The sequence below is a fragment of the Artibeus jamaicensis genome, unplaced genomic scaffold (assembly GCF_021234435.1).
Source record: "Artibeus jamaicensis isolate MK-2021 breed Jamaican fruit bat unplaced genomic scaffold, CSHL_Jam_final contig_700, whole genome shotgun sequence".
Taxonomy (NCBI): domain Eukaryota; kingdom Metazoa; phylum Chordata; class Mammalia; order Chiroptera; family Phyllostomidae; genus Artibeus; species Artibeus jamaicensis.
In genome coordinates, this window is record NW_026521930.1 from 10,198,893 (window position 1) to 10,210,848 (window position 11,956).

The 11,956-nt window shown below is 56.0% G+C and overlaps 1 protein-coding gene across 2 annotated transcripts; it reads left to right on the top strand.

Annotated features, from left to right (window-relative positions):
- Positions 1 to 1,664: 1,664 nt before the first annotated feature.
- E4F1 (E4F transcription factor 1) lies at positions 1,665 to 11,376 on the top strand. 2 transcript variants are annotated; one of them, XM_037157323.2, is made up of 14 exons: positions 1,665 to 1,918; positions 4,340 to 4,491; positions 5,460 to 5,565; positions 7,795 to 7,988; positions 8,079 to 8,199; positions 8,301 to 8,453; positions 8,543 to 8,712; positions 9,043 to 9,252; positions 9,505 to 9,610; positions 9,753 to 9,970; positions 10,221 to 10,419; positions 10,506 to 10,648; positions 10,717 to 10,779; positions 10,852 to 11,376. In XM_037157323.2, the coding sequence occupies exons 1-14, from the start codon at positions 1,756 to 1,758 to the stop codon at positions 11,206 to 11,208; spliced, it is 2,355 nt and encodes a 784-aa protein (XP_037013218.2). In that variant the 5' UTR covers positions 1,665 to 1,755; the 3' UTR covers positions 11,209 to 11,376. The 2 variants fall into 2 exon arrangements, with proteins under 2 accessions (XP_037013218.2, XP_037013217.2); XM_037157322.2 differs by having other exon boundaries at positions 1,666 to 1,918; positions 9,502 to 9,610.
- Positions 11,377 to 11,956: the final 580 nt, after the last annotated feature.

An 11,956-nucleotide genomic window follows, 5' to 3' on the forward strand; every position in this document is an offset into this window, starting at 1 on the left:
TTCATCGTTACCCTGGCATAGTAGAAAACGTGGAAACAATCCAAATGTAATAAATGAATAAAGTGATATATCCATATAATGGATTATTATTTAGCCATAAAGAAGAGTTGTTATCAGAAAGGGGACTGGGCCCAGACTGGTCTGCCTACAGCTAGCCTGTATTATGTGGATTCATGACTTCACAAGGGCAGGAAAGATTTCACAAGACGAGTCCAGGTGACTATGAGAGTGCTTTTATTGAAGCTGGGGACAGTGAAACAAGGGCCTAGGATGGAAGAAGCAACAGGAGACTAGGCAGGGCTACTTTGGCTCACTGAGAAGTCAGAAAATAAGAGGGTCCTGCGGACAAGTTCAGAGGGTTAGCCCGGGATGAGATGCGACTGCCGTTTGCTCTCCTGGTTGCATGTCTCCTAGATTCTCTGAGTTTAGGAGATGCGTGCCTGTAGGGGCAAGTAGAGGGGAAAGAGGAAGAGGTTCTTCCTCTTGTTGCCCAGAGGAAGAACAAGAGCTAGCTGGGTCTTGGGTTTTAGAGTTTAGAAGCTATTTCAATAAAATATCCATCAGCTTTTCCAGGTGTGCCCTTTTAGGGTTGTGGTTTCCACTGATTAGTCAGCTCCAGGGTAGGGAGTCATTATTTACTGCAGCTGGACCTGGAGTCGCCAGCCTGTTTTTGTTGCTTTTATGGGTCTGGAGCTGAAATACAACTGAGACCTAGACGTTATCTCTAGGGAGGTGACCTTCTGTATCTGGCTGTAAATTGCTTTCAGTTTGTTCAGCTGTTTCCCCATTCCACTTACCAAGGAATTTTCCTAGCTTTTTACTGTCCTGACTCAGGAATGAAGTACTGACACATGCTAAAACCTAGATGAACCTCGAAGACATGCTAAGCAAAAGAACCCAGATGCAAAAGACCACGTGTAATTGTTTATATGAAATGTCCAGACATAGTAAATCCATCGAAACAGAAGTGGTTACCAGGGGCTGGGGTGAGGGGAGAATGGGGAGTGACGGCTAATGGGTACAGTTTTGCTTTTGAAATGACCACAAAGTTCTGAAACTTAATGGTGGTGATGGTTGCACAACATTGTGAATGTTCTAAATGTCACTAATGATAAATTTTATGTGTATCTACCACAACTTCGAAAATATACAAAAGAATAAAAGGCTTAGTGAAGCTACCTATGCATGAGCCATCCCAAACTCGATTTTTCTCGTATGACTCGGGAAACCACCACGGGAGGTTCTGACACCTGAGGGAGTCAACGGACGGAGGGCACCACACTACCAGTCCGACCTGCAGCCGTGTCGCAGCAGCGGCCTTCTCCAGCTCGGAACCGGGCGATAGGACGGGGACCGAAGAGCCCTGTCAAAGATGGCCGGATGGAGCCACCGTTCCGCTTTAGCCCTACCCTCCAGCTCCCACGCCTTGATGCAACTTCCGGAACCCAGCCCAGCTTCTGCCGGCCTCGCCCCAGCCAGCCATTTCTCTTGCACCGCCCACCTAAGCCAAGCCCCACCATGGGCCCTCCTCTGGACCCGCCCCGCCACTTGTCAGTCCCCTCCACCGTAACCACGCCCCTGTAAGAAGCTTAGCCCATCAACTTTCGCTATAAGTTCCGCCCCACCATCTGTCCATCAAACTCACCCCGGCCCCACCTCACCATCTCACTTCGTTCTCTCTTGCTTGCTCTGGGGCGGCCCGTTGTTATGACGACACGGTCGTAAATCCGCCATCTTTCTGCGGCGCGTTGCGACATGGAGGGCGCGATGGCAGTGCGGGTGACGGCCGCCCATACGGCAGAAGCTCCGGCCGAAGGCAGGCGGGAAGCGGGCGAGGGCGGGGTCGCAGCGGCGTCGGCGTCGGCGGCCTTGGCCCCTGCCGGCTTCCTCGGCCTCCCGGCTACCTTTAACGAGGAAGGTAATAGGGCCGGATGGAGCGGGGCGCGGCCGGGATGGTGGCTGCTCCTCCCGGGGCTGGCGGAGGCTCCGATGTCCTGAACTGCGGACGCTATTGACTTTCCCAGACCCAGATTTCTTGCAAACCTCCCGGGTCTTTATGGGACCCTTCAGAGCCCTCCACGAGCCTCTGGTTTCCTCAGACTCTCGGGCCTTACCTGCGGGGCTCCAGTTAGCCTCGTGGGCCCCAGTCGGTGCTCACTCGTGGACACTCAGTTGCCCAAGCCTCTGGGGCTGTCCGTGTAGAGACCTCCACGAACACCTCCACCGCCAGCCCTGCCGTCTTAGTAGGCCCGCAGCCCAGCCCCTCTCTGTCTTGCTGTCTGGGCATGGCTGTACTTTCCTCTGGGGGCCCACTCCTAAGGCACCTGGCGGGCTGCTAGGGCTCCAGGAGGACAGGGCCTCGGGTTTCTCTAGGGTTTGCGTTCTGTCCAGGCTGCCGGGGAGGAGAGCCGGCGCACTGCAGCCAGCATGTGGGCACGGTCCCAGACCTGCCACTTTCTAGCTATTTGATCCTGGGCAGGTGACCACATACCTCTCTGAGCCTCTATTTCCTGTTTAAAAAAATGGAGATGCTGCTGCTGATAATTATATCAAGCGCTTAACCTGAATCAGTTTTTTTCATCCTCAAACCAAACCTGGACACTATTATTGTTACTATTCCCATTTTGTGGGTAAGGAATATCGAGGTTCGAAAATGGGAAAGTGTGCCCAGGTGCCCATCTAGTAAGTAGCAAGGACTGGCTTGGATGCTAGGACTGTGTGACAGCTCAACATGCTCCCTTAGCCTCTGTGTCCTGTCTTATAGGACAGTGGTGAGAATAAATAGAGCATGTAAATCACTGTGAACAGTGCTGGGTCACACTGAGGGCTCATTCACAGGGACATAGCTTTTGGAAATAGAACTATGGTCTCTGCCCTCTGAGCTTGTCCCATGAGACTGTAGACTGGGCCAGACAGGAGGCAGTTAGCTAGTGATATTGGGTTGGTGATCTTAGTCCCCACAGTGCTCATATTCTCCGTACAGTTTTTTCTTACTCCTTATTCCAGCTTGGGGAGGGGCAGTACCACAGGGGATAGGGTGGGCTTCAAGGGGGATCTCTTTGGAGGATGCTGTGCCCTGCTGGGCTTGCCCATGGCCTTGTCTCAGTGTAGCAGCTGGGTATGTTCCCTTCTGTAGCAGGAGTTCCTTCAACAGCAACACCCTGATGCTGAGTCAGGCTCAGTGAGTGGGCTGGGAAGGTTAAAAGGGTGTCAGTCACTTCAGTGCTTGACTTGTGACGGTGAGCCATCTGGATGGGACTGCCCTCCTTATCAGGGGGCCTGTAGGCGAGTCATGGCTGTGGTTTGGCCCTTTGTTTGCCCATTAATTCAACAGACATTGACTGCTCTCCTGTGAGCCAGGCCTGTCTTTGATCTTAGTGTGGGACTGCATGTGAGGTGGTGGAAACTGGCGGACTTCATAGAAGTAGAAGGAACACCTCCCCATCCCTTTGAATAAACAGTAACTGGGTGTCTGGAGTAGACCTTCAGGTTCAGGTTCTGGCCCCAAGCTGGGTGGCCTTGAACCTCAAGTTGTTTTCCTAGAGTGGAAATAGTCATCTTCATTTCCCCAGGGTGCTGTCTGGATTTGGTGACATCCCCAGTGAGGTGCCTGGAACATGGTAGGGACTCAGTAAGCAGAGAGGAGCAGGCCCTAGCTGGTCAGCCCAGATGGTGAAGAGCTCAGTTACTATGACCCTAAAGCGTAGAGCCCTCTCTGAGAAGGTCCACTATGGGCATCTTTACCAGAGTAGGGAGGTGCTGTCTGTTAGAACCAAGGAAGCACCAAGTCAGAGTGAGAGGAGAGTAGTTATGGGTCAGGGCACTCTCTTTTCTGCGTTTCCCAAGGGTCTGCCTCTTAGCCAGGACTCTGTGGGCACCAGCACCTCTTCCCCCTCCACTGTACCCCGCATTGGGTTTGCCCATTTTACAGACAAGGAAATAGACCCAGCTACAGTCACTGAGGTCCCCAAGGGCACATGCAAACCTTGTAAACCACTGTCACCAAACTGTGTTGGACAAATCCCTCTACCTTCTAACTACTCTCTGGGCCTTCCCCACCTCATCTCTGAGGTGGGGCCTTTGGGCACAACAGCCTCAGTTGATCCCTGCAGCCTAAGTGTACAGTCGGGGCTCACCCCTATTCAGTGCTGCTCCCTTGGTAGGTGCTGCTTGCACAAACCTCCAGGGGATGGGGGCTTGCACCTTGGGCCCCTGAGGGTGTTCTCAGCACCTCTAGGAGGGCCAGGACAGGTGCCTCTGCTTCCGATGCTACCCTTTGGTATATTTGGCCTGGGGCTGGAGGCTGTCCCCAGCCCCACTGACCTCTGGCTTTTTACAGATGAGGATGATGTGCACAGATGTGGCCGCTGCCAGGTGGAGTTCACCACCCTGGAGGACTTTGTTCAGCACAAGCTCCAGAAGGCCTGCCAGCGGGCTTCCCAGGAGGCCCTGCCTGCCACCCCCGTGGCCGCTGCGCTGCTGGACCAGGAGGTGAGCGCAACACCCGTGTACATGCATGGGTGTGCTCCCCTCCTCTTTGGGCTCCCCTGGCAGCAGCAGGAGGAGGAGGAGGTGGTGTGCTGGGGCAGACCTTTGCATCTGGTTCCCTATAAAACTGGGGTGGGCAGGCATCTGATTTGGGGTGAGGAAGGGTCCGGACCCTACCACCAAGAGCCTGGTAGTGTTCCGGGGCTTCCTGGATGGCCCAACCACCTCTGGCTGAAGCATGGGCAGTTGGGGCCTGGGGTTCCTCCTTTCTTGTAGCCCAAGGGTCTGTCTTGGCTTAGGGGTATCATGGTGGCTTTTGTACTTTTGGTCAGTCTGCTGTCCTGTACACATAGTTCCTGGTGATCTTGCAAATGAAGCATGGTTTGGTGGATTCCGCCACCCCATCACAAAAACGGCTGACTGCATTGCGCCCCATGGGGCTGTACACACAGTTTAGGTCCACACACCCCTGCACGGTGGGCACTGTTGTCGTCCTCATAGGGAGGTGGGAAAGGAGGCTCCAAGAGAAGTCATTTCCCTCAGATCGCCATGGGGAGTAGCCTAGAGGACAGTAGGCTCAGAGTTTTCTCACCCTGACCCTGTGCTCTTTACCTGCCCTTTGACCCATGATGGGGGCTGAGCTGGTGGATGTAAGTGCTTACCTTCATCCTTTTCATTCCTGCACAGCCAGCTGAGCTTCAAGCTGGAACTGTGATCACTTCCTTCTGGGGTCCTCCCTGAGGGTCCTTGGTGCTCCACACTCCTCAGTGGCCAGTGGAGTTAGGCCACTCCTGAGGCTGGGGCCGACACCCTGGGCCAGGGGGAGTAGGGCTGAGAGCAGTAGTCCTCTTGCTGGAGATGGAAGCCTCCACCCAGCCATCCTACATGGACAGAAACCCAAGCTCTCAGTCACCAAGGGAGCTCTGGAACCGTGCAGATGAGACCCTATGTCCCCTGTTCCCCGTTGGCAGGTGGTCCCAGCAGCTGCAAGCCCAGAGGAACCCATCACTTTGGCCCACATTGTTGTGGAGGCAGCTGCTCTGACAGCTGACATCAGCCACACGCCTGATATTGTTGGTAAGCTGGCCCCACCTGGGCTGTCTGCTCATGGCTTTCAGCCCTGAGGTGTGACTGTTCTCTGACTACTTCCCTAGACTGTTTCTGCCCTGGTCCTTCCAGAATCTTACCCACTTTTCTGCCACCCCCTGGTTCCTGCTTCTCCTCCACAGTCGGCTCTGGAGTTCCAGGGTGGGGTGTGCATGGGACGCATCTGCTGCTCCAGCTTGGCCCTGGCCTGCTGTCTGACCCTGGCCTTCACCTCCCTAGTGGTCACTCTCTCCTGCGTGGCGTAGTGATTCCTGCCCTGATTCTCACAAGGCTTTTATGAGCATACAATGCCAAGTCAGTCTCTTTGATGGCTTATTTTAAGTTAAACTGCTTCCCAATATGCAATAGAGGAAGGGTTGTTGAGAGGTCTGGGTTGATTCACACACTCATTAATTGGAGACAGGCCAGCACGCAGGGGGAATCATTCAAAGGGCAGCCCAGGGCTGGGGAAGGTGGAGGGAGCTGGGGACTGGGAGGGGGCAGCGGAGGGAGGCTGGGTTGGGCCTGATGCCTTGGGAAGTTGGGAAGGAAATGATGGTTGTCTGGTTCTAGTCATTGACCTTGGCAGGTGCATGAGTGGGTGAGCATCTAGACAGGAATCAGGTTTGGGAAACAGGTGGAACTTGACCTTGGGAAGCCCTTGCAACCATCTGGGGTAGGAGGAAGGTGTGGTGGAGGAGACCTGGGGGAGGGGAACCTCAGAGCAGGCTGTTCAGTCAAGGCCCCGCCTCAGGGAGGTGATGGGACACCTGTCCTTGTCTCCATGCTGTTTTTTCCCCTTGACATTCCTGTGAACAAGGATATGCACCTGGTGCTACTCTGGGGCAGGAATGTTGTCATGTGGGAGGTGGGGCCATGCTCTGGCTTGGTGTCAGGTTTGGTTTCTGGGGTGGGTGGTGTCACATAGAAAAACAAGTTACTGGACTGACAGATCTCAGATGGGGGTGCTAGAAGAAATGAGCCAAAGGACATGCATGTGTACATGTAGAGCCCATGTATACAGATAACATGTGGTGGAGGCCAGGGGTGTGGTGGGAGCTGGATGGAGGGGGCCAAAGGGGGGAAATGGGGGACAACTGTAATAGTGTCAACATTAAAAACAAAGAAAGAAAAAGAAAAAGAAGTTCCTTGAGTGTGGGCAGCAGCATCTACAATGTAGATGCCTGTCCAGTCAGACCCCTTCCCACAACCCTGCCCATTGCCTGCAGCCTGGCAGTTCTGGGGGCTCCTCACTGGGTATACCCTTCCACTCTTGCACACTTGGGAATTTCCCTCTTTGCAGGCATCCTGGGTGTCCCAGACCTCCCCTTGGTATCAGCTGCTCAGCAGTCCAGAGCTCAGGGTTGGCCAGAGTTCTAGAGCACCAGCTGCTCGCATCCCACGGCTGGGTTCTCTGTCCTTGCTGGACCAGGCGCATGGTCAGCCGGGGCTGTGTGGGGGTTGCATACCCACTCTTGCCTCTTTCTGAAAAACAATCTCGCATTTTTGTTCCCCCTTCTCTGACCCTTCAGTCCACTGCACCACACCTAAAGTCAAGTCCCTGTCCTTTTGGAAGTTTCTTTCTGGGGTAAAGGAAAAATAAAGCGTCAGGCATTCTAGCCAGCGCACAGGCTAGACATGCCTGTTTTGTTTCTGAGTTGGGTGCTTCCCTTCTGTTTGGAGAGAATGGCTTGTCAAAACACAGAGCCAGTCTGATTGAGAAGGCTTCAAAGAAGCGGTTTCACAACCATTTCCCACGATCATTTTTATGAACAGACGCTGTGAAATGTTTACAGCTTAGCTTTACACATTGTCAGATTTCTTCAACACTCGCAAGAGGCGCAAACACCTCAGGCTGTCCCAGGTGTCTCATGAGCACTCACTCCAGCTTGGGTCCCTCATCTGCCTGCCGCAAAACAGATGCCAGTGGGCAACTGCAGAGGCAAGCAGCAAGTGAGCTGGGTTGGCCTGTCCACTGTCTCTATACTGGCCACTCCATTGCCCTTAGAGGTGGCAGGACCCCTGTGCACACCTAGCGCTGTGCTCTTGGCTTAAGGGAGGGGTATCTGCCTACCATGGTCTCCCCGCTGGACACATTGCGGGGGCCTGGAGCTTCTGCAGGCAGCTTCGACGTATCCCAGCAGTGCTTCTGGGCTGGGATCCCAGGAGGTGGTATGGTCCGTGGCATCCCAAGGCTCAGGCCAACCCACTTCTCTTCAGGCAGTGGTCACATCAAAGAGGTCATTGTAGCTGCAGAGGCAGATCCAGGTGACAGCGAGATGGCAGAGGCCTCAGGCAGCCCTGACCATCAGGGGCCCAAACTGGCCGGGCAGGGTGAGCAGGCCCAGGTCAAGCTGCTGGTGAATGAGGATGGCCGCTACGTCTGTGCACTGTGTCACAAGACCTTCAAGACGGTGAGCCCCGGGTCTAGGGCAGTGCCAGCTAGCGGGGGCCAGGCCTCCTGCTTAGGGAGGTGCTTGAGCCTTGCTGTCCCTTCCCCCCAGGGTAGCATCCTCAAGGCCCACATGGTCACCCACAGCAGCCGTAAAGACCATGAGTGCAAGCTATGCGGGGCCTCCTTCCGGACCAAGGGCTCACTCATTCGGCATCACCGGCGGCACACAGGTGAACTAGCCTTATGCACCGGGCACCTCTGCATCCAGGTGGGGGGTGGAGCTGTGGCTCCAGGCCTGCTTTCCCCACCCAGAGCTCATTCCATTTCACAGATGAGCGTCCCTATAAATGTGCCAAGTGCGGAAAGAGCTTCCGGGAGTCAGGTGCACTGACCCGGCACCTCAAGTCTCTGACCCCATGCACAGAAAAAATCCGATTCAGTATGAGCAAGGATGTGGTTGTTGGCAAAGAGGACGCGCCTGCAGGTCAGCGTGGTGAGGGCTCCGTGTCCCTGCCCTGGAGCTGCCCTTGTTAGGGGGGTTTCTTCAAGGACTTTTGTGGTTCTGCCTTAAAGGGTCTGGCGCCTCCACCGTGGAGACCATTACATCATCGTCGGTGATAGGTGAAACCATGGAGACGTCCCCTGTGATTCATTTGGTGACAGATGCCAAGGGCACTGTTATCCATGAAGTCCATGTCCAGATGCAAGAGCTTCCTCTGGGCGTGAAAGCCCTGGCCCCAGAGGTGGGGGTCCTCTGAGATAATGGCCACTGTCTTCTCGGTGCCAGGCTTTGCTCTGAGCACCGGCTCCAGTGGGAGTAGGACTGACCTGGGCCTGCCTTCCTGGCTATGGGGGCATGGGTGATGGGAGACCAATGGTTGCCAAAGGTCAGGAAGGGGCAAGATGGGGTAGTCAAGTGGGTGGGCTGTAGAGTTCTCAGGGGCATTCCTGAGAATACATTGGTTGTGCACAGTGGTCCCTTAGCCCCTTGGGTCTGCCCTGTGTGGTGGGTTTGGGTGGGTGCCACATGCCAAGCCTCCTGGCCAACTTCCCTCCCTCTGCCTCCCCTGCAGCCCCCAGCTCCCAAGGAGCTTCCCTGTTCCAGCGACAACAGTCAGGAGAACCTGCTGCACCAGGCCATGCAGAACTCTGGCATCGTTCTTGAGCGGGTCACTGGGGAGGAGGGGTCCCTGGAGCCAGTCTCTGCCACCATGTCCAGTCCCCAACCCTTGGGAGATGGTCCCCCAGAACTGCCGCTGCTAGAGGTGGAGCAGGTGGAGACAGTAGGTACCTGCGCTGCCACTGAGCTTGTTCCTGGGGGTCGTACCTTAGATGAAGCTGTTTTATCGCACTGGCTGCTAGCCTCCCTGCTGTTCTCCCTGCTGTCACTTTCTGCAGGGACTTGGTCCCCTGATCTGTTTACCCCTGGGCACGTCATGGAGCCCATCAGGGTGAGGGTGCTATGGGTCTGCCCTTGGTACTGCTGGGGTCCAGCCTGCAGTGAGTACTGAAGGCATGCTGTGGTCCCCCAGCAGGTGGCCAACGAGGCCTCAGCTGTACCCAGGACCCATCTGTGCCCTCAGTGCAGTGAAACCTTCCCAACAGCGGCCACCCTAGAGGCCCACAAAAGGGACCATGAAGGTGGGTGGCAGGAGGGTGGGGCACTGGGCGGTAGATTGCCTGTGGGTGACCCGGATGGCCCCTTGGGCAGTGGGTGGGCAGGTAGCAGACAGGGTGGGGCCTTCAGGGGTTGGACCAGGGCTGACATTGAGTGTGGCCCCAGGGCCGAAGCTCTTCACATGTGTGCAGTGTGGCAAGGTCTTCCTCAAGGCCTACCTGCTCAAGAAGCACCAGGAGGTGCATGTACACGAGCGTCGCTTCCGCTGCGGGGACTGCGGGAAACTCTACAAGACCATTGCTCATGTTCGGGGCCACCGGCGTGTTCATTCAGACGAGCGACCCTATCCTTGTCCTGAGTGTGGCAAGCGCTACAAGACCAAGGTGGACCTTCCAGCCCTGACCTTTGACTTTTGCTCCCACCCATGAGCTCTCCACTCCCTGGGCCAGATCCATCCCTTGTTCCTTCCCCAGCTCTCCATTGTCTCATTTCCGCCCAGCCTGCTCAGTGTTGGCCTGGCCTCTCCCCACTGGCCTGACTCCCACCCCTTCCTTGACCCTAAAGGTCAGTGGGGAAAGCCTCAGCCTGAGCCATGGCCGAGGCCAGGTCAGTCCTAACAGTGGGTCTCCTCAGAATGCCCAGCAGGTGCACTTTCGGACACACCTGGAGGAGAAGCCGCATGTGTGCCCATTTTGCAGCCGAGGCTTCAGGGAGAAGGGCTCGTTGGTGCGGCACGTCAGGCACCACACAGGCGAGAAGCCCTTCAAGTGCTACAAGTGTGGCCGTGGCTTCGCTGAGCATGGCACGCTGAACCGGCACCTGCGCACAAAAGGTTGGGGGCTGGCGGGAGGGGGTGAAGGACAGCAGGAGGGCAGCCCTGGCCAGTCCTGCCCAGCTGTGACTAAGCTCCAATCTCAGGTGGCTGCCTGCTGGAGGTGGAGGAGCTGCTGGTGTCTGAGGAGAGCCCCACCTCAGCTGCCACTGTCCTTGGCGAGGACCCGCACACTGTGTTGGTTGAGTTCTCATCCGTGGTGGCTGACACCCAGGAGTACATCATTGAGGTGGGTGTTGGGCTGGGCTGGACTGGGGCTCTGGGGCAGGCAAGATTGACCTCTGACCCTCTGTACAGGCCACCTCGGATGATACGGAGACCAGTGAAGCCACAGAGATCATTGAGGGCGCCCAGACAGAGGTGAGGGACTGGGGGAGGGGTGGCCTGGTGCCCTCGCCGAGATTCGTGGGCTGAGCTGTGAGCCACCCACAGGTGGACAGCCACATCATGAAGGTGGTGCAGCAGATCGTGCACCAGGCCAGCGCAGGGCACCAAATCATCGTGCAGAATGTGACCATGGACCAGGAGGCGGGGCTGGGTCCAGATGTGGCTGCTGCTGACACCATTACCATCGCCACCCCTGAGAGCCTGACTGAGCAGGTGGCCATGACACTGGCTTCAGCCATCAGCGAGGGCACTGTGCTTACTGCCCGTGCGGGGACAGATGGTGCGGAGCAGGCTACTGTGACCATGGTTTCGTCAGAGGACATTGAGATCTTGGAGCACGCGGGCGAGCTGGTCATCGCCTCACCAGAGGGCCAGCTCGAGGTGCAGACCGTCATCGTTTAACGGGTGCCTGTGGGGTCCTGCTGGACTAGGGTGGGTCAGGGGCAAGGACCCTGAGTGCCCTACCCACTTCTGCCTGGCCTAGTATGGAAAACATGTGGCACAGAATTCGGATATGTGGGAGTGTAAATATATATTTTTTGTCACTTTACAATAAAACATGAAAACCCACTGTGATGCAGTAGCGATCCTTCGGCACTGGTGCCACTGCCCTGGCTGCTCCCCCCCCCCCCCCGGCAGCACCTGCCTGTGCAGGCCACTCTCATGCCTGGCCACCCTGCCCAGTGCTCCTGACGGGGCTGGTGACACCTTGGCAGCACGTGGGTGTCACTGGCATGTGGACAGGCAGCCCCTGCTGCTGCCCTGCCCACTGGATCTGTGCCCCAGTTTCCTGAGGCCTGATGTGGTGCCCTGGGCAGGGGACTGAGGCTAGGAGACTAGGAGCCTCTGACGACGTGTGCAAGCAGCAGCAGATGGGTTAAGAAGGAGGCTATTCTTTTATTTTTTTTAATATGTTTTATTGATTATGCTATTATAGTCCCATTTTCCCCTTCGCTCTCCTCTACCCTGCATACCCCCTCCCACCCACATTCCCCCCCTTTAGTTCACGTCCACGTGTCTTAAGCTCTTTAGCTTCCACATTTCCCACACTTCTTACCCTCCCCTTATTTTCTACCTGCCGTCTATGCTACTTATTCTCTGTACCTTCTCTCCCCTTCTCCTCCTCCCACTCCCCTGTTGCTAGCCCTCC